The following is a 27,616-nucleotide window of genomic DNA, read 5'->3' as shown; positions in this document are numbered from 1 at the left end:
ACTCTCTGACTCTGCTGATAGTGAGATATTTATTGCTGGTTTTATGAATTCCAACTTAGAAATTTTTATTAGTCTTAAGTTAGTTGTATCTATAGACAAAAATCCACTTTTAGAAATCTATTCTAAGGAAATAATAAGACTTATGAACACTAGGCACACTGCTTGCTCTCATGGATATAACATATAAACATTATATGTATCTACTGGTAAAGGAAATTGACTAGAAACTCTGTTTTTTTTTTTAAGGCACAGACAAGGTTTATAGTATGTTATGGGGCAAAAATGCAGGATGCAAAAATGTATTTACAATTCAATTCTGATGTTTCTGTATATAAAAAATATATAACTTATTATACACAAATATGTAATATAGGAAATATCTGTCTATGGTATTAGTATAAATCATGTTAGGTTTATAAATATATTTATGTTTATTTTATTTCCTCTTTGAGAATTTCATATGGTTTATATTTCTTAATCATATTCTATCCCTGTTTCCCAAGTCCTCTTAAATCTGCCCCCCCTTACCCACCCAAGCTCATGTTCTTTCTCTCTTTTAACTTCTGGAAAAGACAAAATCAATTTTCCCCATTTTCTGGTTTTTTAATAAAAAGAGCTTTTTCTTTATACTCCAGTACATTTTGTGTAGAAAAAGTTCTCAGCTTTTGCTCACAGGAAGCACGAGAGGTCATGTCCTCCTCACTGAGGACATTGCGCTTGGCAGTTCAGCGAAGTGACATTTGATCACTATGCTACAGCGGAGGTTGGCTAACATCCTCTATAAAGGGTCAGATATTAATATATTCACTCAGTGAACCATAGAGACACAATTAAAACTGCTCGACCTGGTGGTTTAGCCCAAAGCACCCGTGGAAAGTGGGTAAGCTGGTACAATGGCTTTTTAAAAAAAAAAAGAAAGAAAGAAAAGAAAGAAAGAAATAAAACTTCATTTGTGGACATACATTTGACGCGCATGTAGTTTTCACGTGTCATCAAATATTCTTTTTAGTTTTTCACAACCACTTAAATATAGATATCATTCATAGCTCTCCAGAGAAAATAAAAAGTCTTTAAAGCAAAAGCATAAACTTTAAAATGAGAAGGCTACGACCTCAGTCACATAGAGAAAAAAGTTGAAGAGACCTTTCATGGGACATGGTGACCAGAGTTAATAACAATGTAGAGAATTCTTTTAAAAAGATCTCTAAACAGACTTGAATTGTTCTCACTACAAATGGTAATATGCATTTGAGATAATGCGTGTGTTAACAAATCCAACTTAGCCATTCTGATTGATCTATGTAAATTTCTAAGTATCATACAAAACTTCTGTCAATTGTATTAGTTAAAAAGAAAATTTTTCTTAAACAAAAGACTGAAAAGATGTCACTTATATGCTACTTTGAAAAAAGAGTGTCCCTCACGGTGCATATATGTGAACATTTAAATTGGTTTTAAGTACATGTAATCATGAGTAGTCATAACTGACCTCATTCCCAGGTTTTAAAATATTATCAAAAATCATTAGGTCCTTTCTTGAATCTGGGTATTTCTTTAAGAGTGGAGTCTGACAGGTCTTGAGTTATACGTGCTGGCCTCATCCTTAGCAAAGGAATGAATCACTGACAGACAAAAGGCAGCGCTTTGAAGACAGGGAATGGCTGGGAACCTCCTTCCGCATCACCTTTGTAGGGGAAATGCAGCAGTTGCTATGTAAGGGGAAATCCGAGGAGAGGGATGGCTATCGAGTTTACCTCCAATACAGAAGCAGGTGTCATAAACGAAACAGGACATAGCTGGCTCTCTGCATATGCCCTTGGACAAAGTTCAAAGGAAAAAGATGCTCCCTCCTTCACAGAAGCAGGAAGGTAGTCCTTCAGAATGTGATTCAGACTTGTTTTAGAAGAGAGGAAAGGGGGGGAAGAATCGCATGAATGTTCCATTTGACTTCAGGGCGGAACTTCATAAGAGACAGCTGAGGGAGGGATCTAGGACCAAATACCCGTTCTTGCCCCTGCAGAAGGTGTGCACCAGGTCTGCAGTAAGGAGGTAATACAGGAATGGGTATCATGTGCAAGGCTAACTCCTGGATTGAAGAGCTGGTTTACTGGAACAGTCCAGAATAGTCAGCCTCTGTAAAGGGAGCTCTGTGACCTCTGCCCCGCTGTTCAAAGGAGTCACAGAACCAGCTGCCCGCAAGAGGGGAACTATGTGTCAAGAACTATGATAGAGACACACAGTCTCAGGTGGGCAGTGGGAACGCCCACAGAAAACACAGGGGTAGAGGGCTTCTATTCACCTCAACTCCCAGTTCTTGCTGGGAACACTATTCAGGGTTTTTATTAGTATTACTTCATGATAAATTTAGAAAGTCTGTGGACTAAATAATTCAATTTGCATCCATTTCTGGTATCTAAAATTAGATAGCTGTGTAAAATTTGAGTTTTATAAACATCTTCAAAAAAAGGGGGAGTGTTAAAATACCAAAGCTGTGACTAGGCAGTTCACTGGTTTTTAAGAGGCGATCTCTAGATATATAAGATATATCTTTATATGCATTAATATGATATATATATATATATATATAGTGAATATTTGTATGCTTGGGTTGGGAAGGTGATCAAGCATATGTACGCTAGCAAAAGTCTTCAAAATCTGTTCAACTCTCTTCTTCTGCTCTTTTATTCTTTGATTACTAATTCCTTATTTCTGAGACCATTTTTACTAGTTTTCTGTAGGATCTTTTTCTTTTTCCTAAAAGACATGTTTTGTTTGTGCAATTAAAGGGAAATCACCAATGTGTATTATATTTTGATGTTCATGGAAAAACCAAAGTTTGCTCCATTCAGTAGTTAGCACTTGACATTAGGACCCGGATGAGTAGCCCACATAGTGAGACACATTCAACTTTTACAGGATACAGGGTTTTTTTTTTCCCCGTTCTTATTCACTCCCTCATTTTTACCAAAAAAAAAAAAAAAAAAAAAAAAACCAAAAAAACTATGTAGTACCATTTCACTTGTATTTTAATAAACAAAGCTTGCCTGGGGTCAGAAAAGCAAAGCAGCCAGCCACTGGTTCTTACCTCGACCTCAGTCCGAAATGACAATCCTGCCTCCAGGAATCTCAGAATGAGACTGTGTCTGAGAGCTCCAGGGCTGGGATTAAAGGTGTCCACTGCCTCTGCCTGCCTGTCTATAAGGCTGGCCAGTGTGACTGTTTTACTTTTCTGATCCCCAGGCGAGTTATATTTCTTAAAACACAAGTGAAATGCCACTAGAAATACGTGAGATTGCTGGCAAACCAGGATGGGCTCTTTCTGGTTATTGGTTGTTAGTCTGCTTTGCTGAGCTACAGTAACCTCGACTTTTTTTTTTTTTTTTTTTTTTTTTTTTTTTTTTTTTTTAATGCCACCACAAATTGGCTTGCCTAAGTGGGCTATTTTCTGATTCAAGGCTTTTTATTTTAAATATCCCCTATGAACTAATTGGCATAATAATGGTTTTGCTGGCCAATTATTAAGTGACCAATCCAAACTGAAACTATCTTATGAAACATGGTTTTATTTGGATGCATGGTGTCTTGTTCTAATGGGTTTGTTTCAAAGACCTGACAGTGTTAATTTATACAGTATGGACTTTTTAAAGTTCAAATAGTGTTCCCTAAGCATTTAGAAGTTCACAAACTTCAGTCTGCTGAATTTCTTTCCTCTAAATCTTTTATAGACTGGTAATGAAAAGTTAAGTCTTACTAGTAAATATCTACAATTAAATAGCATGCATTTAATGAGAGGTGTGATTGAAGTTTTCCATCCTGTCAGTGATTGAGATCTCATGGAAACCATAAGAATACAGAAGCCCATGATGTTTCCTACACATGATAAATATTCAATAATTGTCAGCGAGTCTATGAGCTATTATTGTCCCAGCAAAGAAGTGGCATAGCCCCAAAATGGGAATGTACTAAACATTTTGGGTACTTAGCTATGGTAACATAGATTGTTCTTAAAACTGCTGATACTTTTTCCACGGAAACAATATGTTCTCTCATCTGTTATCCACCACGAAGGATATTTTTTCTTGTATTTTAGCAATTTGTGTGCAAATCAGTATGTGAGCTGATTGGAGCAAGAACAATCATTCTGTGTATAACATAAATAACAAAATGCCCGAATTCATTCAGTTCTCGACCGTTACCAAAACTTTCCACAGCTTGTGGTATCTAGAGGTGACACTGTTGCTCCTGGGAATGAGGAGAATATTCAGATGAAACATTTCACCACATTTGCCGGGACAGTCTCTCCGTATTTCTGTGATTCAGATGCGAGGGGTGGTGGAGGCAGAACAGATGCCAAGAAATTGCATCTGACGGGTTACATTGCTCATCACTTCTTTCAGTAAATCACAGAAAGACAGCAAAGGCTACTGCGCCCAGTACAGAGGGGAGGTGTGTGACGCAGTCCTGGCCAAGGATGCCCTGGTCTTTTTCAACACCTCCTACTCGGACCCTGAGGAGACCCAGGAGCTGCTGATCCACACTGCGTGGAATGAGCTGAAGACTGTGAGCCCACTCTGCCGGCCGGCTGCCGAGGCTCTGCTGTGTAACCATCTCTTCCAAGAGTGCAACCCCGGCATGGTACCCACTCCCATGCCCATTTGCAGGTAAAACTTTGAAAACGCATACAAGATTTTATTCTTTGGCTGGGCGGTGGTGGCGCACGCCTTTAATCCCAGCACTCAGGAGGCAGAGGCAGGCGGATCTCTGTGAGTTCCAGGCCAGCCTGGTCTACAAGAGCTAGTTCCAGGACAGGAACCAAAAGCTACGGAGAAATCCTGTCTTGAAAAATCAAAAAAAAAAAAAAAAAAAAAAAAAGATTTTATTCTTTGTATGCCAATCGTTTGCAAAAGAAGACACTGTCATGAGCAGTAGGCACTTGCATATATATGCGGGAAAAACATTCACACACATAAAATTAATGATTGGCAAAATTTCCCACTCGTCCAAAGAAGGTAATTAAAAAGACAAAATTTCTCCCATTTACAGCATTGATGGCGATCTATGATACAGATACTCTGAATTTGCAGAAAATATTAGTCTGACTCAATCAAAAAGTGTCTTGCACACCACAAAAAGAGCCCTGTGGTATATGTGTGCATAAGCACACACACAAAATTTTCTTTCTCCTTGATAGGGATGTAGGACATGTGTGTGTGTGTGTGTGTGCACATGCGTGCATGCATGCATGCTACACCCAAGCCCTTATGTATTTTCATTATTTTCCCTCTTAATTTATTTTCTCCTCTTATTTTCAGCCCTAAGAACCTTAATTTGGAATTACTCAGGGTGGTCTTGATGCAATTTGTCCTAGGAAGTCCAAAAAAAAAAAATGTCATCTTCCAAATCCCAATTACTCCAACTAGCTTTTCTTCAGCTCTTCCACACATGCCACAGCCTGCCCAGGCTGAACAGCCTCACACGGTCTCTAATTGGGCATCTCAGGTGGAAGCCCTTAGACCCTCAGGGCAGAACTCGGCTCTCCAGGGAAGGGCTGGCCTGGGAACCCAGGGTGCTCCTGTAAACCGTGGCTGGTGCTCCTGTTCTCTCCCAGGGAGCAGAGCAAGCAGGTTCAGGGGTGACCTTTCTCAAGGCCGGCCCATCATGCCTGAGGTGATGCCATGTCCCTTAGTTCATATGCTCTTTAAACTATCAACCTTGTTTCTGTATCTTTGTTTTTTTTTTAAGGTTACTGATTTAATCTTATGTGTATGAATGTTTGTCCTGCACGCATGTATGTGCACAAGTAAGTGCCTATTGGATCCCTCGGATCTACAGTTACAGATGACTGTGAGCTAACACATGGCTGCTGGGAATTGAACCTGGGTCTTCTGCAATGGCATCAAGTGCTCTAGACCTCTGAACTATCTCTCCAGCCTCTGTACCTTTATTGTTAATATAAACTTCAAGTGACAATATATCAGGGACTCTTATCTAATTCATTCTAAATTTAAGGGGAAAAAACTTAAACAAGATAGTATTTCATCTCACAGCACAGTAAATTACATTTTTAATGCCTATATTTTATAATGCCTTGCATTGGTTAAGTCACAAAGAGTCATTTAAAAATGCTTTTGTAAGCAAAGACACCAGGATGTGACGATGTTTCAAAAATACAAAATTTAAGCCTCACTGCAAATTTGCCTTTAACTCGCCGTGGTTCATCAGATCTTGCTCGTCCTTACACATTTCAGAGAGTACTGCTTGGCCGTGAAGGAGCTGTTCTGTGCAAAGGAATGGCTGGCGATGGAAGGAACGACCCACAGAGAACTCTACCGCGCCGGGATGCATCTCCTCCCCGTGCCAGACTGCAGCAGGCTTCCCAGCATGCACCGGGATCCCATGGCCTGCACGAGACTGCCCTATTTAGGTAACATGGAATTCCCTCCAGACTTTGGAAGTTAAGGCAAATTTACTGTTTAGAGTCAAGTAAGGTGTGTCCTTAAAGCGCCTAACATTTTCAGGCTTTCTAGGTTGTTCTAATGTTTTTTGCTTTGCCCTCTCCATACACGTTAACAGCAGAATCCTAATACTACCCTAATCACATAGGTTAGCATAAAGATTGATTTCATTTGTTTTCAAATAAACCGAAGGGCACTTTTAACTGCTGCTTGGATCTTGCTTTATTTCACAGGGGATTCCGAGTGTAACATTTTCTGGGATGTATGGGAAAACGGCTAAGAAATATCTCATAGTTTGTCAGAGGAATGGCTTAAAGGAACAAATACTCCTCTTTCTTAGCCAACGATGCAGATTTTTTAAAGCATGCAGAAAACAAGCCACATGTTTGAAACGCTGACCTCACAAAACCACACCGAGCAGCTGCATGGTGTTTTATGAGTTTCGTTTGTAAGGACGGTGCTACCCTAACGGAATGCTTTTCTGTCACTTATTTAAACGCTGGCAGGGAAAGTCGCATTTCTTAGCGGTAGCTCAAGGATCTAGGAGATACCTCAATGCTTACTTAAAACAAATTTTTATCCTTTCCCCCTCAGATTATAAAAAAGAAAACATAACAAGTAAGTAATTCCGTTTGTGCCTCTGAAATCTTCTGTGTCTGTAAGTGGATTCGTGCATGTATTATTTACATTACACTCCCCGATCTCCAGAACAGAATGTACTGAGCGTCATCAGCCCCCACACACAGTGGCGGGGCTCATCCCCTGCCTCAGCTAGAACGTGATGCTTAGCGAAGGGGACAAATACTATCTCCTTTCTCAAGATGGTTGGCCTTTTTCATACCTCAGATGTTTGAAAAATCAGCCAAGTTTAACCGAAGACTTTGGATTCTGCAGCAAAAATTTCTTGCAATGTAATTATTTTTGGATAAAAACAAATACCATTTTTCTCTACTGAGTTGTTTTGTGATCTTCATTTGTAACAAGTCTTTCTTTTTTGGGGGAATAGGTGTACTTTTTAGAAAATTTTCTTAGTCTTCTTTTAGTCCTTGGATTTTTATACACAAATTCTATATTAATTACAGAACGTTTTGTCATTTGAATCAAGGAGGAAATAAAAAGGCAATAAATCATCTATAATCCTACTTTTCATAATATTTTAATTCTAAAATTAACCATTCTACTAGTAACAAAGAAGAAGCTCTTAGGATGTCACTGGAACCTCCTTTTTCTTGCTGTTTATTTATTAGTAGTTCTTTGGGGCTTTCGTGTGACACATTTTGATTGTGTTCATTCATTTAACCCACCCCTCTACTCAACTCTTCTCTGCCCTCCCCAAAGCAAACCTTCAAGACCAATGTGGGCCATTGTTTCTATCTGAAGACTCAGAAAAATTCAATCTTTTTTAAAAGGTGTGGTTTTTGGTGGTGATGGGGAACAAACCCATGACCAACTCGATGTCAGACAAGCCTTCTACATCTACGATGCAGCCTGATTGTCTTAGACGTGATCTCTTTCAGCAGCTCATGCTGGCCTCCAGCTTTCTGGCTTTGATTCTTCTGCAGCTGTAAATGTTGTCACCAGACACTGGCTCAGAGCAACTCCTCATCTGCCCTACACACTGGCTTCAGTGGGGAAACTTTAAGCAGTGTAGCTGCCCGGGTTCCCCACAGACACATTCTGGAGCATTTGGTGTGGAGTGCAATCTAGGATTTGAGCTTCCTCTTACACTTTTAAATTGATACATAAAATTGGACATATTTGGGGAGTATTTTGTGGTGGTTTGATTTCCTGTATTAGCATTCAAGCCAGATAATCCTGTTCCTCATCTACCTATTTATCATTTCTTTGAGGTAAAAAGCCTCAAAACCCTTTCTTAATTTCTCTGTAGTATAGAATGCTGCCTTCTGACTATGTAATAGAACAAGGATCAGTTTTTGTTTGATCATTTGGTTTTTATGGTTGTTGTTGCTTTAGAATAGCCACCTTTTAGTATAGTGTTTGCAAAGCTAGGTAAAACAATTTTGAAAGGGTCATCAGGAGGGCCAGCAAGAGAGCTCAAAGGGTAAAGGCACTTGCTGCCAATCCTGATGGATCAGTCCCTGGGACCCACATGCAGGAGAGAAAGAACTGCTACAAGCTGAGATACTCAGCAGCACAAACTAGCTACAGATATTAATTTCTTGACTTTAGAAAACAATTGTATGAGATTTTAATACATTTGAGAAAATTAGCTGCAGCTCTTGCAGAAAGATAATTTTCTCTGGACGTAGGTAAGAAATGTCTGTGCTCTCTGAGTTAAAAGCAAGCAGTCTTCTCTGCCAACTTATAGTGGGTTAATTCTAGCAAAAAAAGTGTTTCGAATACACACACCAACTCGCGGTCAGTGGGAATGTTTTAAACCTTCAAATATTCCTCTTTTCATGATTTATTTTTTAAAAAGATCTTATTGCATTTATTTAGTTAGCCTGTGTGAGCATGCGTGTGTATACATGCACAGGCCAGAGGACAATTTGTGAGAGTCAGTTCTACCATATGGGTCCTGGGGATGAAGCTCATTCATCTGGCTCGGTGGTAAGTGCCTTTCCACACTGAGCCATCTTGTAGGCCCTGCTTTATGGCTTCTCAGTAAATCCCAAATATCATTACTAGCTCACTTTGAGGCGCAATTGCAAAACTCTTAAAGTCCTTCTTTCTCTTTGCTTTAGTTTTTTCTTGCTCAACACGGGAGCTAGAGTTTCAGCAGTCTCTGGGGTTGTATTACGTTAACATCATCTTTTGCTGAAGTGAAATATCTCCCTGAATATGCCATGACTTCGCCATATTTACATCACTCTGCACTAAACAGACTGTCTGTCTCTTCTGTGGGATTCCACATGCCTTCCAGGCACGCTCAGCAGTGTGCCTGCCTTCTATTTCAAAGCCTCTGTAGAAACGAAATGCAATCTGGCTTACTCTGGTAATGGAGAGCTACATCCCTCCCATCCCCTTATCCCTTCCAACTCTGCTCTCACCATTTCTGCACCCAGAGAATCTGCGTAGCCCAATTCTGGCAAACTGATTAGTGTGGTCGTACACAGTCTCTCGTGAGTCCCCAAACAACCCTATGGAAGTAGGTACCATGAACACACTCCGTCCTACATTCTAGTCAATGTGAGGAACAGGTTAACTGACTTCCCTCACCCTTCACCCTCCCCGGGTCCTATGTAGTGTTGGCGCTAAGTCATTATTCAGGCCCAATCTCTCTGATGCTGGTTCTACCATCAGACTCTTCCCCCTCTCTGACCTATGTAGTATAGGGGTTAAGCCAGTATTCAAGCCCTAATCTGCCTAGTTCTGGCTCCATTATCAGACTCTGATTTTTCAATTGTTACAACTGATGGTGTTCTATGACCCCTCCCCCCGTTGGTTTTTTTTTTTTTTTTCCAAGACCTGACATGAAAAGTTTGCCTGGCTGTTCTGATAGATTTGCTCTACAGGAGATCCTGTTCTGGGGAAGCTCATCCCATTGGTCAAAACGTTTCTGATTCTAAACAATCCAGACAACTTGACAATCCTCTTAGCAGCATTTCAATAATGCATGCGTTGTTTCTAAAATTCAGTTTCCATCATGGTCAGATACTACTTTGGCCACAGATGAAGTGAGAGAACGAGAGAAGGAGAGAGAGAGAGAGAGAGAGAGAGAGAGAGAGTTATGTAATGAACTAATATTTTAATCAATCATTTGAAATGCTGGTTGGGCCCATCTTGTGGGGATGGGAAAGCTGGAAATTCACAGAATCATAGTTGGAAGTGATGTTAGGGGTTCTCTCATGTGATTTTTCTCCCGTGCGAGAACATCCTCTGCATTGTCTCTACAGACATTCCCTCTCAACTCAAACTCACCCCTTTAATTGTGAGAACATTTCGGCCATGTCAAACTAAACTTGGTCCTCTATAGTTTCTAATAGCTAGTGGTTTTTCTATTCCTTTGGCTCACCCTCTGTAGCACGGACTTCAAAAATTCTTGGAGATACGTGCCCTGCCTCTTCCTCTTTCCACTAAACAGTCCCATCTCCAACTTTTTCTTCTGTGAGTTGAGCTCCAAAGTCTGTACCTTCATGTCTGCCCTACACTGGCAGTAGGAAGATGGAGGGATGTTCAGAACTGAATGCAGCAGACAGAACAGGGTCCGGTGAAAATTAGAATGTAGTAATTGTCTGTGATTAAGGCTTGTTCTTTCATTAGTGTTGAGTAAACTCATGCTAATTGCTTAATCACAATAGAAGGAGAAGCTTGTAAACCACAGGAATCTGTTTCTCAGAGTTCTGGAAGTTGGCTATCCAGGATTAAGGCATAGGCATATTTAGTGTCAGGTGACGATATATTTTACTTACACATAGCTTCGGATGTTACTGTCTTCCCACAGGGGAAACATAAAGACGCAAAGTTTGTTAACCAAAAATTAAGGATAAAGCAGAAATATAATGGAAATCTGACTTGGTCATTTGGTCCAAAGAGGTAGCTGACAGAGCTCTGGAGAAAACCTGAGCAGCTTGTTCTGCTGAGCGGCAATCAAAGATCATAATAGAACTATACAGAAAGGAAGAGATGTTTGAAACCATACAGAACTACTGGTGAAACTATGCCAATTCTTGTGTTTTAAAAATAAATCTTTCAGATTTATGGAGCTTTAAAACACACGTCATTAAAATCTACTTTCTAGCAATTTAGTGTGTGTTTGCGTATGTGTGGGTTGGGTGGGTGAGTGGATGGTTTGTGTGCGTCTGTGTGCACATGTGTATTTGGGTAGATGCACCCATGTGAACATATGTGGAGATTAGACATTGATGTCTTCATCACTATCCATCTTACTTTCTGAGACAAGGACTCTCACTGAACCACGTGCTCACTTAATGGCTAGATGGGCCAACCAGCAAACTCTGGGACCCAGCTGTCTGTGCCCCCTCCCCAGTCCTGGGGTTACAAGTTCATGTCACCACACTCAGCTTTTCACTGGGTTCTGGAGATTGAAACTCCCATCCTCATTCTTGTGTAGCAAAGGTTTTATCTACCGAACCAATTTTCTGATATTTTTTGAGAGAAAAGTTACCCATATACTTCCTGATTATATCATATCAACTTTAGAAGTTATATAGTATTATCTTTTGTATTATATGCAATATGAATAGCTCTATAAAATCCACATATAAAAATAACATTAATCTGTATCTTTTAGTAATGGTTCCTTACTGTATTTAGAATGAGGAGTTTGCTGACTTTTGTAAGGTTTCCTTTGGATTGCGAAAGCTGGTGGTGACTGTGGACCAGTGTTAGACCCCAAACCCACCATGTCAAGCTGTCACCAGTCCCATGCAGATGTCTATTGCTGTACTGAGTGTTTTCCTGTACCATGTGCCTTCCTAAAGTCACAGCAGTGACCAAGCTTGACCTCTACAGTTCAAAGCCACTTCCTTAGCCATCAGTGGGCAGCGGTTTTCACTATGTCCACTCCTCGATGAGAAGTCATACATAAACACCCCTTATAGCCTACACTTTGATGAATGCTGTGTTTCAAATGGCCCTGGGCACCTCTTGTACTAAAGATTTTCTTTTGTTCAGCCAGCAGTGGTGAGCTGCCCCCACTCCAAACTAAGAAGGCAGATGGAGGCACTTCTTACAGCCATCGCTTTAAGAATACCCTTTTTCCAAATGTCTTTGGCTCCTGTTGAAATAAGGTTTTCTTTGGCGTTTTTGATTTTTTATATTACTATCTTCCCACTTGTGAAACCTGTATTTTCTTACTGTACTGGGATCAGTCAGCAATTGCTCACTTAGGCACTTCCGAAGCTCTGTCATAGTTGGCTTGTGCCCTTTGCTTTCATGTTTCTGGGCTACAAACAAGCACTGGAACTTCTGCAATGGGTTAAACGTGTGCTCTCTAGATGGGGCATATTGCCATAACTGGAATTTTAACTCTCGTCTCCCAAGCATGTTTGTCATTATACAATGGTATTTTCTTTTTTTTTTTTTTTTTGGTTTTTCGAGACAGGGTTTCTCTGTAGCTTTGGAGCCTGTCCTGGAACTAGCTCTTGTAGACCAGGCTGGCCTCGAACTCCCAGAGATCCGCCTGCCTCTGCCTCCCGAGTGCTGGGATTAAAGGCGTGCACCACCACCGCCCGGCCTATACAATGGTATTTAAAAGTAATTTCTTGCTTATGGTTCTACTCCTCAGACATATTTTTATTCATATTTAGTAACTACTGTATTCCTCTCATATTCTCTAAGATTTTTAAATGTGATTGCATAATTACATACTATTTTGTTTTTATTGATCTTTGAGTCTGTCGAGACAACCCTTCTTAATTGCTACCTTTGTGGCTTTCTTGTCTTTTTCCAATTAAAATTCCACTCATCCAACCATGTTCTAAATATTTAAAAGACTTGAACTTGACTCATCTCTGTCATTTGGGGTGTGTGTAGTCTCACTTAGTAACTTCTGCTTGCACACGGGTATTGTTGTGTCCCCTGTTTTCCTTTTGTTCTCAAGAGTTCCTGTTGCTTGTCTAGGGTCTCACATTCCATTCATTCTCTTCCTCGTGTGGAACAGAAGCCGAGAAAACCATGAGTTCATCAGTGACTGCAGTTGTAGGCTAATTTCATACATGCCATTAAGACTTTTGTTTTCTGACCTCTAGCTATGGCTACTTCTAACTTTTTAACCAGAAAAGCAACACATTTCTCTTTTTCTTTGTCATCCTCTTGGATTCTATTTAATCTCTCATTTTATGCATTTTGGGCGAGAGGACAGAGCTGTGCATTTATGCTTTTGAATTTTATTGAGGTTTGTCTTTGTGGCCTAATGGCAGCCACACCTGTCAGTCTTCCCCATATGTTTGAGGAAAAGATCTTCTCTTTTTAGGCTACAAAGCTGATTCTTAGCTGTCAGGACTGGTTTTGGTTATGTATAAAATATTCTGTTTCCATGGTTTTTGTCTTCACTCACTTTGCAATGGAGATTTCAAGGTATTCCTAATAAGGCTTTTTAACTACATCCACCATGACCTTGCAAGCAGGGCAACGTAGGGGTAGCATCTGTCTATTCTAGCCCAAATGCATATTTACTTGTTTTCTTAATCTTATTGGCCTTTTCACATGGGAGTTTGACTAGAGTTTAATTTTTAGATGAATTGACTTTTGCTCCTTTTTATCCCAATGATTTTATTGCCCATCTTCTTCCATTATTTTTATTATTTGTAAACCGACTACACACATGTTCAAACACACACACACACATGCGCAGAAGCTCAGCTCAGATGTTCTCACCTTCAGTCTCATTATGTGAAATATTTTTAGTGCAAATTCTGAGTCAGTCATAAGGAGCCTAAGCCTGGGATTTATATTTCTTTCAGAAAATCATATTTCTCCTCTGAGTCTCCTCTTCTTTGCAAATGAACCTTATTGGATTCTTAATCCCGGACTTTACAGACAGCTCACCAAGGAGCTCCTGATACCCTAGCGTATCTTTCAGGCTGTGGCAGTGAGTGCTGCAGTTCAAACACTGATTCTGGAAGTTTCCAAAATAAACAAGAAGCACTATTGTTTCCCTGCAGCATTCCCGCCAATAACGTCCTCCAAGCCGAGTGTGGACATTCCAAATCTGCCTTCCTCCACCTCTTCCTTCGCTGTCTCTCCTGCATACTCCATGACGGTCATCATCTCCATCATGTCCAGCTTCGCCCTGTTTGCCCTCCTTACCATCGCCACCCTTTACTGCTGCCGAAGAAGGAAAGAGTGGAAAAACAAGAAAAGGTAAGGTTCGAGTCCAAGCCCGCCACATGCAGCCATGCCTTTCAGCACACAGGCTGGGTTCTGGAACTGGGGATTAGAAGGGGAGCGTCTGCCATACCACTGTCACCTTACTAACGTCCATGCCCTGGCTGTAAAATTAGACACCTAACTTGAACTTTAAAAATGTCACAAGTACCAAAGTCAGTTTGTACAACATAGAGAACTTAATCATTTGGTGAAAATGGCTACTCCTGCATCCCGTCTTCTCCCACCGCTGCTGCTGATACAGATAGTGATAAAATGTACCTCTCGACTAGAGACCAAGTGCCACACTTCATTGTTCTCAAGCCCCAGAGCCCTCAGTTAACTTAGTACTATATACTCTAGGCATTTCTAAACATCCTTAAGGATCAAGATCAAAGGCTGTTGTTGGTCTTGCCTTTCTCACCTGCAGGGAGTCAGCGGCCGTGACCCTCACCACACTGCCTTCCGAGCTCTTGCTGGACAGACTCCATCCCAACCCCATGTACCAGAGGATGCCACTCCTTCTCAATCCCAAGTTGCTCAGCCTGGAGTATCCCAGGAATAACATTGAGTACGTCAGAGACATCGGAGAGGGAGCATTTGGAAGGGTCTTTCAAGCAAGGTAAAATTAACCATGGTGCGGAGCGGGGTGGGAGGGCAGGGAGGAATCTCTGTTGGAATTCACTATGCTTGAAAAAAACCACTGGATCATTACACTGATGTACTGTATACAGTAGGGGATTACAATGGACATGTTAGCGCTCTCTCTCTCTCTCTCTCTCTCTCTCTCTCTCTCTCTCTCTTTCTCTCTGCGTGTGTGTGTGTGTGTTTCCTCTAGTTGGTAAGTAACACATTGTTAAAAATAGTCTATGTTGAAAATAACTAGTGAATTTCCTATTGGCATAAAGAACTTTAAGTTGAAGACTTTCGTCGTCTTCCTTTGGTTTGTGGCTCAGGAAAGGCTGCATAAGCATGGTGGGGGCTCTATAAATGTGAATAAATATAATCCCGGGGTATAAACATCCCCATCTGTGGTTTATCTCTTAGGGCTCCAGGCCTGCTTCCTTATGAACCTTTTACTATGGTGGCTGTGAAGATGCTGAAGGAGGAGGCCTCTGCAGACATGCAAGCAGACTTTCAGAGGGAGGCGGCCCTCATGGCAGAGTTTGACAACCCAAACATTGTGAAGCTCTTAGGTATGAGAATATCACTGAAGGAAAAGGGTTCCTCGGCAAAGACCTTTTCTAACCTTTTCTTCCTTTTTTTTTTCTCGATCATCAGTGGGATGTCTCTTTCCTCCTTTCCTAGTTTAGAATCTTCACCTACTTTCTGACATACAGTCCACTCGAGCTTTCAGGACACTAGGTGCCTCACAGATATCCCTTTAATTCCATCGCTTCCAATGGTCTCAGTCACTGCTGTCTCTGTTCTAACTAGAAACTGCTTCAAGCGTCTCCGCACGAAGAAAATTCCCTTGACACTAATTCACCATCACAGAATTTAGTAAAGCTTAGAAGTATGTATATCATATGTCCACTTTATTTTTTCCTTAAACTAGACCATCACGATTTCAATAATATATTTGTTCATTGTTGTGTCCCCATTTCATCACAGATTCATAAATTTAACAAGTATTCCCTGAACAGTTTATAGAATTACATAGAAATAGATAAACCTTTTAACATTATCAAGCCTTGTGGAGCTTACATTCTTCTGGGGAGATAGCAAAGGTAAACATGCATGAATGTGGCTTATATGCCTCTGATTTGTTTTAAAACTCAAAGTAAAGGAAGACTCTTTGGAATGTGAGCAACTATCTTTGAAGACTTCAGTGGACATGTGGCATTTGTGTAAAGGCCTGGCTGAGGTAAGAGAACACTGTGGATAGATGGGAGAAGACACAGGCCCCACGGCAAGCTTATCTAGTGCTGAAAGCACAGCAGACAGGGCTGGGAAGAGGGTGCTCTGTGCATAGTGTCCACTGCACCAACATGAGCGCCTGTGTTTGGATCCCCTGCACCCTCATAAAGGCTGGGTATGGTGACACATGCCTGTAAATCCCAACACTGGAAGAGCAGAGACAAGAGGATCCCTGGGACCTGAAGTCAGTCCTCCTAGTGGGGCTGGTGAGCTCCAGAATCGGTGAGAGAAGAAGGTGGGGAGCAAGTAAGAAAAACCCTGACATTGGTGTCTATACCCCATACATGGGCACATACATGTGCACACATACCTACACACACATATACCCTTATACACAAACATAAACATGATAAACATGAGAGAGAGAGAGAGAGAGAGAGAGAGAGAGAGAGAGAGAGAGAGAGTAAAAAAGCAATGGAGATGGTTTAAGAGAGTGATGTAAGACTGGATTCAATAGTAAATGCTGTAGGGCAGTAGGAAGAGCCCGCAAGGCCTTCACATAAAGAACAAAAGAATACTGAGAGGGGGATAATAGTCTTCCTCAGGGAAGAGCTCACAACTCTTATCCAATACCAAATGGTCAGCCCTGACAATATACAGACAAGTAACATTAAATAGGCTGACCAGGTTGTATTTAGAATATGTCTGTTATACACACACACACACATGCACACACACACACACATATGCATGTAATAACAATTAATAAAAAGAGGCTATGAATTTGAAATGAATAAATTTGAAAACAAGGGGGGGGGAAATGATGTAATTACAGTTTAATCTCAAAAATGAAAGGCAAAACTCCTGACTTTTGAAATGTAAGTAAAATGGGAATCAAACGAAAGTCTAGCCAAGAAGGGCCAAGCCATGGCATGACGTGATTCACACCGCCCCAGAACGTCTGTGTCTGGTTTGCTGAGCAGGGCTGAAGGGAAGGCACTGAAAACAAGGGCACAGTGAATGGCGTCTTTCAGTATGCAGGAAAAGATGCTGGCACAGGCCAGGGAGTAAGTGGTGAGGTACTAAGAAGGGACGGGTCTGTGTGCAACTTGAAGGTGGAGCCAAAGAATCCCTCGATAGAGCAAATGTGATTTTTGTAACAAAGAAGGAGAACACCACACATTTTGTTTAGGTTTTGCTAAAACCCAACAAGAACTAAGATTCATACTACCTATACTAATTGGAGGTAGAAGAAGAAGAATCCAGAGTTCAGTTCAAAGTCACAGCTGGCTCAAAATGAACAGCCATGAGACTACATTGCACACACACTTTTTCTTGAGAGGAATATATTTTCCAAAGCTTCCCAATGCAAGAATTTTTTCCAAACCAATTCAACTATTGTAACAAGGGAAAAGTCATCTGATGATATAGGTAAATAATTATTGACAAAGACCCAAAGAAGATCGTGTAGGAGGGACAGTGAAATGTGACCAACCTTTGACTTCCTATTTAATGTGCACATTGTCAGCTAAAATCCTTTGAATTATAGAACTAGTCTTTCTTTATTGTAATATGAAACTATGCCCATCAGACATAACGGTACAAGCTCATCATTTATTTCTCACATATAGTAAAATGCTAAGGTTTTTCAAATGTTTTCCTGATACTGTGTAAAACTCTGTGTGTATGAACATTACTTTCTGTTTTAGAATGGACATCAAAGATAAAAATCTAAATTTCATACTACTTTACTACAACCACCTAAGAAGTTCCTCTAAGAATCTTGGGTTTTTTGTATTGTTTTTCCTAAATGTGGTAGATATTTCTGTAAATAGAAGTTTCTGTCCCGCCTGGCTCCACAGCCATTCAGTTCCAAAGAAACACACAGAGGCTTATGTTAATTACAATTAATGTTTGGCCTATTAGCTCAGGCTTATTATTAACAAGCTCTTACAAGTTTAATTAACCCATAATTCTTATCTATGTTTAGCCTCATGCCTTGGTAACAAGGCATTCTCATCTTGCTTCCTCTGCATCTGGCTAGTGACTATATTCCTTCCATTTCTCTTCCCAGAATTCTCTTAGTCTGGTCGCCCTGTCTGTACTTCCTGCTTGGCTACTGACCAATCAGCATTTTATTAAACCAATACAAGTGACACATCTTTACAGTGTACAAAAGCATCATCCCACAGCATATTTCTTGTTCTCATTCTTCAGAGAACTAAACAGAATGATTACATCACACATTCCCAGAAAACCCCTGCTCCTGAATCCACTTACCATATGCTACTTTGCACTTGCTCTCCAGATACTTCGTCAGTTGGAGGGATTTAAAGAAACAGGGAATAATCTCCCATTCCAAGAGATAAAATGTTTGAGAAACATCTCTAATATAATGGATGTATAGGAAGTAAGGTGGTAGGTACTATGTGGAAAGATAACAGAGAGGAAAACATCTTTTCTGGCTTGGTCCTTTAATTTTGGAATGCTCTTTAATTGTGGAGAGACTCAGCCTAACCAAGGTATTATTTTGACTGCAGGTGTGTGTGCAGTAGGAAAGCCTATGTGTCTGCTCTTTGAATACATGGCCTATGGTGACCTCAATGAGTTCCTCCGAAGCATGGCCCCTCACACCGTGTGCAGCCTCAGTCACAGTGACCTGTCCACAAAGGCTCGGATGTCCAGCCCTGGTCCTCCACCCTTGTCCTGTGCAGAACAGCTCTGTATTGCCAGGCAAGTGGCAGCCGGCATGGCCTACCTGTCGGAGCGCAAGTTTGTCCACCGGGACTTAGCCACCAGGAACTGCCTGGTGGGGGAGAACATGGTAGTGAAAATTGCAGACTTTGGCCTCTCCAGGAACATCTACTCTGCAGACTACTACAAAGCTAATGAAAACGACGCCATCCCTATCCGTTGGATGCCACCGGAGTCCATCTTCTACAATCGTTACACCACAGAGTCCGATGTGTGGGCTTATGGTGTGGTCCTCTGGGAGATCTTCTCCTATGGCCTGCAGCCATACTATGGCATGGCCCATGAGGAGGTCATTTACTATGTGAGAGATGGCAACATCCTCTCCTGCCCCGAGAACTGCCCCTTGGAACTGTACAACCTCATGCGCCTATGTTGGAGTAAGCTGCCCGCAGACAGACCCAGCTTCTGCAGCATCCACCGGATCCTGCAGCGCATGTGCGAGAGAGTAGAGGGAACGGTGGGCGTCTAGGGTTGACTGAGCTCAAACAACCCCAACAGGCTCTTTTTAGATGGTGGGCTGGAGGAATCCTACAGCAGAGGCTGGATAGGACCAGAGAGGAAAGGGTTTAACGTAGACATCCCAAGCCAGTAGCTTGCTTGCCGCAAGAAACAGATGGTGAAAAACCCACAGGTTAGGAGGGTCCCATTGAAATAGGAGGTTGGAGAACCAAGCTAGGAAAATTAAGAGGACCGTAGGTGGCGCTTCACCCTCAAAGAGACAGTTTTGAATACATACTGTATAATGAGAGTAGCCCGGGTTCCGTTCTTGCATCACCCCTCAGACGGAGACTGCCGTGCTCAGTTGAACCCAAAGCCGTACGTGCAGCTTCATTTTTCTTTTTTTTTCAGTTTCGTTTTTGAAAGAAGACACCCTGTCCATTGTAAAAACAGTGTGTCTCTGTGTATTTTGATGAGGACAGGAAACTAAAGACAGGAAGCCATTCTTGCCTCACTCAAGACACACGACCGGTCCTTTGTGTTGCTTTTCTTCTTTCTCGCGTTGAATGTGCAACCACATATTCACATTCTAGAGCTGTGTGTCTATTTTACTGATGGGGTTTTAAGGGATAAGAAGTGGAAAACTTGCAAGCTCTGTGCTGACCACACCTCCTGGCTTCTTTTCTCTGCCTACTCTCCACCAGAAGCCCTTCCTGTGTGCCCTCAGCTTCGAGGTGATTTCTTCCCCTCACTCCTCCTGTTTTTCTGCAAAAAATATTTCATAACTTACCAATCTACCTTGCTTTATGAGAACTATATTGACACATTTTTTCCTTAAAATATCATAGGCGGCAGATACATTTTATTTTTATCTCTGTCAAGTATGGTATTTTTCTTTTCTATGTGCTCTTGAGTTTGCCACAGGCCACTTAATATTGGAAAACATGAGGTATAATATCAGTTATTGCAAGATGCTTTGTGGTTCCAAGTTATTTCACAAGGAATGTTTTTGTGCATTCTGACGGGTTGTCTTTCTAGAAGGCATTTTGGTTGATGGGTCCTGTGATTACCAGAACTTCTGCACAGTGGATTCAAACCACCTTGTTACTTAATATGACTTTTTTTTTAACTTCCTGGACTCAGGTCCCCCAATGCCTAAGTTTTTCAGTGGAAACCTACACACATACATAAGGACATGTGGAGGTGACTTGTCATTTGGGTGTGATTTCAAAGCCTACACCATATGCCTTGTTACTGTCTTTCTAAGGGTTTTCAATGACTAGGAAGAAAGCCTATTTAGTATTATCAATTTAAACTTATCCAAACATCCAATGGATGGCATGTTTGTCTCAGCATGAGTTTTAATTGCACTTTTGGACTAAAACCACTAAGTTATTTCTTTGGTAGCCGGCTAGAGTGTGGTGCAGTGTAGGAACATGGGTCCAGTACAGCAATTTGAAAAGGGAGAGATGTTACTATATGCATGATGATATCAATAAGTCACCAGATACCCAACACAGCCAAACACCAGGTTATTTTGCATGTGACGTCAAAACACGTCCTCTGAAATTAGGATAGAGTGGAATAGGAAAACTTCCCATCACTTCACAGTTTAAAATTCTGAATTTGTTACATGTCATTATTATTCTAAGAACTAATGTAATTCTGATACTATCTATGGGTATTCCTTAATGTAATCAATCTTAGATTTCTGAACATGTAGGGTTCTCCTAGTTTCATCATCATAAACAGTATTATGATCATCTGCATTTGTACACAGCCCTAAATACCTCTTTACGGGCAGTCTAAGGAAAGAAATGTATGGATCCCATGGCATGTACCATATTACAACTTTTGCTATGGAGCCTCGAGAAATGGCTTAGCAGAGAGTACACACTGCTCTTGCAAGAACTGGAGTTCATTTCTCAGCACCCACCTTGCAACCACCTGTAATTCCAGGTCCCAGGGGTTTCTATGTCTCTGATCTCTGAGGGCACCTGCAGTCATGGGCACATACCCACAATATACATAATTAAAATAATAATAAAAATAAAACTTTCATTGTGTATTGTCACAGTCTCTAGAAATGTTATCAGAGCTGCCTTATACAAGATGACTCATGACACTAAGCATTTGCTATGATAAAATAATTAATAGCCTTTTATTAACTTTTTACATGTGGGTACACAATCATATGCACACGTATATGGGAGGTGTTGCCCAGTGTCTTGGTGCACATGGGGAGGACAGAAGACAACCTCTAGTGTTGGTTCTCATCTTGTTTGAGACAAGATGTCTTTTTGTTTGGCACTGACCCGATAGCTCCTTAGGCTTCTCCTGTTTATACCTCCATCTTGCCGTAGAAGTATAGAGGTTACAGCAGGGGTTACTGCATATGGGTTGATGTGGGTTCTAGAAACCTGAACTCAGGTCCAACCCTGTGAGACAAGGAGTTTACCCACCCAACACTCTCTTTTTTAAGTAAAGAAGAGAAAGTCATTTTCATTTCAAACTCTGGTGAAATTGAACTAGGCACAACAGCACAAGCCTTCAGTCCTAGCGCTTGGGAGCCTGAGCCATAAAGGTCAAAACTTTCAGCCCAGTTTTGACTACACAATAACAAAATTCAGTCTCAAAAAGCAAAAGTAAGAATTGAAATTTTCTTTTCCTACGTCATTCATTTATAGTTTTGTTTTAGTAATTGCCTGCAGTCTAATGTTTGATTTACATTGTTCATTTTAAAATTGAAAAGTAAGATTTATTTTTAAAAAGCAAATTATGCTTCTGCTATACTTCATATGAAGAGAAAATAAGTGTATATTTTACCTTAAAATAAATAATTTCTTTCTTCCTTGTAAGATAGTTTATTTCTTATGAAAAGGAAAAAATAACAATCAATGTACATTAATAACATATACTTCACAATAATAATAAGTCATTGTAAGAGTGAAAAAACACCAGCTGTTGCTAATTAATTTTAATATCACAAAAATATTCTACCACCATTTATCAATAAGTAAATAGGGAAGTAGATGACAGATAGAAGATAGACAGATAGACAGACACATAGATAGACAGATCAATCGATCACATATAGTTAGGTAAATAAATGATAGAGAGATGATAGTTATATAAACAGATCAACAGATGATTGATAGATGATAGAGAGCTAAGAGATAATTTAAAGCAAAACAGACAGAATGATACTGTTATACAGATTTGAGCTGTGTTCTTATAGTCTAATGTATGATAATATATTCTGTATCAAAAAATTCATGTACAGCATCACTTGTAATGATTTGATATATAAATTTACCGTAGTTTTTATAATGTAAGAGTTCATTGTTGGAATTATGCTTATATCTATTTTTCATAATAAAATATAATCTTTCAGAATCTTTGTTGATGGACATTGTGAACATTTTTCTTAAGTAATTTCTTTAGATATCACTCCCAGAAGTGGAATTTATAGATTAAAGGGCATTTGTACTTTTAATGATTTTGAATATACTGACAATTCCATTTCTTGATTAATTTGTCAATACATATATCTTCCAGACAAATAACAGAACGCATTTCTATATTTCTCCCAGTCTCATCAATTCTAAATATATTATTATTGGGATTATTGCCAATATAGTAACTCAGAATTTTACATTTTGGAGCTTGCACTTACAGTTATTTAAATATTATTATTTTAAATATTTCTCAATGTTTTGAGCACAGTTGACTTAGGATTTGTGTGATACTAATATTTTTCTGTTGAGTGTATCTCTTTCTCATTGCTTTATAAAAGCACTTTATATATTGAAGCATTAAATTTTGTCATACACATTTGAACCTGTGCTATTGTGTTGAAATATAGATTTTCTTATGCCTTTATTATAAGTTTCTATTCATTGAAAAATGATGTTGAATTTCAAAAATAGGGACTATTTTTCCCTAGTTGATATGTTAATAATGTAAATTGACTCAATATTGAAACCACCTTGTATTCTGAGAATAAATTCTTTTTGGATGTCAAGCTTATATTTAACTTCTGATCTGTTAAGATTTTGCACCAACATTTTTCTAAGTTGAAAATTTGACATTTCCTTCTCTGATACAGTTTTATTTGCACAGTGATGGTTTCAAAATTTGGGTCTAAAGATATGCTTCTTGGAAAAGAGGTTCTGCTTTTGTTTCTACAGAGGATGAGGTTAATAGAAATGGGTTATTTTAAGATGTAAGAGTTAATTAATAAGAAGCCTAAGCTAATAGGCAAAGCAGTGTTGTAATTAATATAGTTTCTGTGTGATTATATGGATCTGGGAGATTGGGGAAAAATGAACAGTCTCCTACTACATCAAAGTTTATAGTTCTGGGAAAGTCTCTAAATGTACTAACTTTGCTTTTTAGCTTTTGTAGATCGGTTTCTGGCTTATTGTTGTTGGTAACTGAAGTATGTCAACCCAGAATATGATTTTCATGGTTAAAAGCTCACCCTAAAAAAGGTTTGGGGTTACACTAGGATCCTGAAGACCCAGTGTACTTTCTGGCTGGCTTTAAAAACTTTCCATTGTTTTAAACCCATATCTAAGTCTTCTCTTGTGGGTACCTTATAACAACAAGCATGTTTTAAGCTAATTGTTTACAGAGGTAACAAACCTAAGGTAAAAAAAAAAAAAAATCTCTTCAACAAGGGACAGTGAAGAAAACCCAAGTCCCTTCTTGCTCTTTACCTCCAGCCCCAGCTTCTGTACTGAAAACCTTACCATTGCTAGTCTTAGCTTTTGTAGTGCTGGGCACTGCAGTTCTAACAAACATGCTCATTTATCTCTTCTAAATTAATCAGTTTAAGAAGGTATATAGCATCTCCTCTTGGGATGGCTATTTTTGGTTGTCAACTTGACTACACATGGAACTAACTAAAACTCCAAAATGAGGCACAACAGAAAAGTTGACTCTAGAATAGTGTTTCTCAACCTCTTCTTCACTACCCTTTGGGGGGTTGAAGGACCTTTTTATAGGAGTTTCGTATCAGAGAGCCTTCATATCAAATATTTGTACTATGATTCATAACAGTATCAAAATTTCAGCTATGAAGTAGCAACCAAATAAATTTATGATTGGAGGGTCACCACAACAACAACTGTATTAAAGGGTTGTAGCATTAGGAAGGTTGAGAACCACTGCTCTAGAACAATCTAGAACAACACAGTTCTAAAAGGAACCACTACCACTCGTATGATGTGATCTGTACTTTTGAAATCTGAGCTTGGACCTCCCCCCCGACACACACACAAGATTGTCTTGTATTATATACTAACCCGAGTTTTCTACAAAACATAAACTTAGAATATGAAAACTTGTAAACATTTACATGATTCTAGTGACTTTGTAATAAATCCCTCTATTACCATAGCATGCTTTATCGAAACTGGCAATAGATTGTGATGACGTAAATATTAGGACTCAGGAGCTAATTCCAGTCTCAATCGATGTAATTCCTCTCTGCTTTAATTTTAATTATTGATAAAAATCACAGGGTATTCTAAGGTTAATATTTCTTAAGTTAAAAGTGCTTAGGAAAGGAGCTGAAACATAGAACTACAGCATTTTGTTTATATGAATTTGTCTACTTTTTTCCTATTGCAAAGCAAGCTTCAATAAAGTGTACTGTAGTTCATTATTATCCTGCCCTCTTCTTATTTCCTGGAATACATTAAAGTGAGGGGAACAGCTAGTCAGACTCAACACACATTAGTAGGAATCCTCACATACACTGCAGAATTACCCTCTAGAAAATCTTACAACAGTTTGCACAACCGCCATTGACCTATATAAGAGGCCATTTCTTATAGTCTGGCTAACCTAGAATACCATCAAATTTAATTTCCAGTTGGTTTGATACTGGGGAAATCATGTCTCTTTGGCATTATTTAAGGGATTTAAAATAATGTTTTCTTTAAAAAAAACTTTTCAAAATCATTTTAGGGATTTGACTTTGTATGAAGTATCAATTTGTCTTTTTCTTCTACTGACTGTCAATCATTACTAGACTCATTTTTTTTAAATCCTGAACAATGCATATTCTAGCTCTGTTCTTTGTAGCCATTAGTCATTATTTTTCTTCTCAGTGCTTTAATTTTATGTTATTTTTCTGAGATAAGGCAAATTTCCTGATCTAATATTTCATCTCTTTCACATCTCCTGTCTAAAATATTAAAACTTCTTTTTGTAGTTTCTGCCACAATCGCCTGATTTTTATTTATTTTAGTGGGTCATGTATTCACTGGATCAACAATCAAGTATTACACAAATCCTTTCATCAGACTTCTCCCAGGAAGATAAAGTGGGCATGTTTCCCTTTCCTCCCACAAAGACAAGAAAATCCCTGGATGTTACACACAAGAATCCACAAAAAGGTGTCAAAGGGAGCCAAGAATGAGACATTCACCAAGGGAGTAGGGAAGATGGACCCATGGATAGCATGTCAGTGAACTCTCTAAGTTTTTGGCCCAAGGCATGACATGCTGGGGAGCTCTCTAGGTTTCCTTTGTGTTATAAGTAAAACACGGACTTGAACTTAGATTAGAAATACTGAAAGGCCAAGGGGCAAGTACCAAAAAAGACAGAAGAAAGTTTTGTTGTTTTTTTTTTTTTTCAGAACTGTAGAAAAGGCAAGCTAGCAGGCTAGAAAACTTTCAGACAAAAATCGCTCTTCTTAAGACAAACACACCACAGGAAAAGGTCTTACCTCCACTCACACCCAGAAGTCCAACTGGAAACCCTCAGGTTTCTCTCATACCTGAGTTCTAAATGTGTGGAGAAGAAATAATTTAGGCAACTATATTATAATCAGGGGAGACAAAAAGGACTACAAAGCGTCATTTCTACACACAGAGACACTACCACCACCATTAACAAAGCAATAGACAGAGACAAATCTATATGCACTACCCATAAATCAAAACAGAATTCTAGATGATGTTCAGGTAACCCACAGGGAGTCAGAAAAGGGGGAAAACAGAGAGGATAAACAGCAAGTAACAAATACAAAGCCAGGCTTTGAGTACTGTTCAGAATTTCGCACGCCTTGGATTCATGAGCGAGAGAGAACGCTGCACTTGCTCTCCAGTTGGGGCCTCCGTTGGCTGACCATCTGAAGGCATTTCTGTAGGATAGGAAACAGATGGGCTCCACTAACAAGGAGCAGAGCACAGAAAACCAAAACAAAAACTTGGATAGCAGTCTGCCGGGCCATACCCCTAAGAAGCCAGAGACAGCTTCCCATGTCTACTAACCAGCGTGCTGTCAACAGCAATAAGAAGATGGGTTTCCTGTTGCTGGTTTGGGGACATAGAAATATGTGTCTTAACTGTTGTTTATTAGAATGAATCTTTGTTTCATTTCTTCTTTCCTTGAAACCACAGAGACTTTCCTTGCTTTATATTTTGAGATAGGATGTCACTTTGTGACCCAGACAGCCTAGGACCTGTGTACAGACCAGACTGTCCTAGAACTCGCAATGCCTCTCCTGTCTCCATTCCCAAGTGCTGGGGTTACAGGTATGTGCCAACAGGCTTGGCCAGCCATTAGCTTTCTCTTTTCCCTCCTCCCTCCTCTCTCTTTCTCTCTCTTTCTTCTCTCTCTCTCACGTGTTTGTGAGAGTACATGTTCATGCATGTGGATGTGTAAGCCAGAGGTTGGCATAGGATATCTCTCTCAATCACTCTCTTTCTTATTTTTGAGATAGCATCTCTCTCTGAACCTGGTACTCACTGATTAAGGTAGTCTGGTTGGCCAGCCAGCTTTGGGGATCCTCCTGCCTTCACACCTCATAGGCATACATTTCAATGGCTACCATTTTTACCTGGGTTCTATGGATCCAAATTCTGGTCCTTCTACTTATGGAATAAGCACCTTACCACCCAAGCCATCACTTCTAGCCCCCATCCATTAACTTTGGTTCATCCTTTTAACTAGTAGCACAGACGAGTTACTAAATGCTAGACACTGTCATGAATCCTACAGAAGTGTTAGTGTAACACGAGGGCCGGCTTGTTGGGGTTTCTGTCCTGCCCAGTTCCCACAGCAGGTAAGTCCCAAAGAAATCACACAGAGAGGTCTATATTAATGATAAACTGATTGGCCCATTAGCTCAGGCTTCTTATTAACTCTTATCACTTATATTAACCTATTATTCTTATCTATGTTAGCCACATGGCTCAGTACCTTTTTCTGCACAGCAGGTCACATCCTGCTTCTTCCATGATCTGGGCAGGACTCGGGAGAAATGGGCTTCCATAGAAGAATTCTCCTGTTCTCGTCTCCCT

The 27,616-nt window shown here is 39.9% G+C and overlaps 1 protein-coding gene across 6 annotated transcripts in view; it reads left to right on the top strand.

Annotated features, from left to right (window-relative positions):
• Musk (muscle associated receptor tyrosine kinase) overlaps positions 1-19,329 on the top strand; it is a 72,064-nt gene extending 52,735 nt beyond the window's left edge. For 2 of the 6 annotated variants that reach the window (XM_057790780.1, XM_057790778.1), the window contains 7 exons: positions 4,398-4,661; positions 6,249-6,424; positions 7,050-7,073; positions 14,045-14,243; positions 14,677-14,868; positions 15,294-15,442; positions 18,647-19,329. In XM_057790780.1, the coding sequence (XP_057646763.1) occupies positions 4,398-4,661; positions 6,249-6,424; positions 7,050-7,073; positions 14,045-14,243; positions 14,677-14,868; positions 15,294-15,442; positions 18,647-19,329 (1,687 nt within the window). The remainder of the gene's footprint in view (positions 1-4,397; positions 4,662-6,248; positions 6,425-7,049; positions 7,074-14,044; positions 14,244-14,676; positions 14,869-15,293; positions 15,443-18,646) is intronic. The other 4 variants (XM_057790781.1, XM_057790779.1, XM_057790783.1 and 1 more) reach the window with 2 other exon arrangements.
• Positions 19,330-27,616: the final 8,287 nt, after the last annotated feature.

The sequence above is a fragment of the Chionomys nivalis genome, chromosome 16 (genome assembly GCF_950005125.1).
Source record: "Chionomys nivalis chromosome 16, mChiNiv1.1, whole genome shotgun sequence".
Classification (NCBI taxonomy): Eukaryota; Metazoa; Chordata; class Mammalia; order Rodentia; family Cricetidae; genus Chionomys; species Chionomys nivalis.
This window is presented reverse-complemented; position numbering and strand designations above follow the sequence as displayed.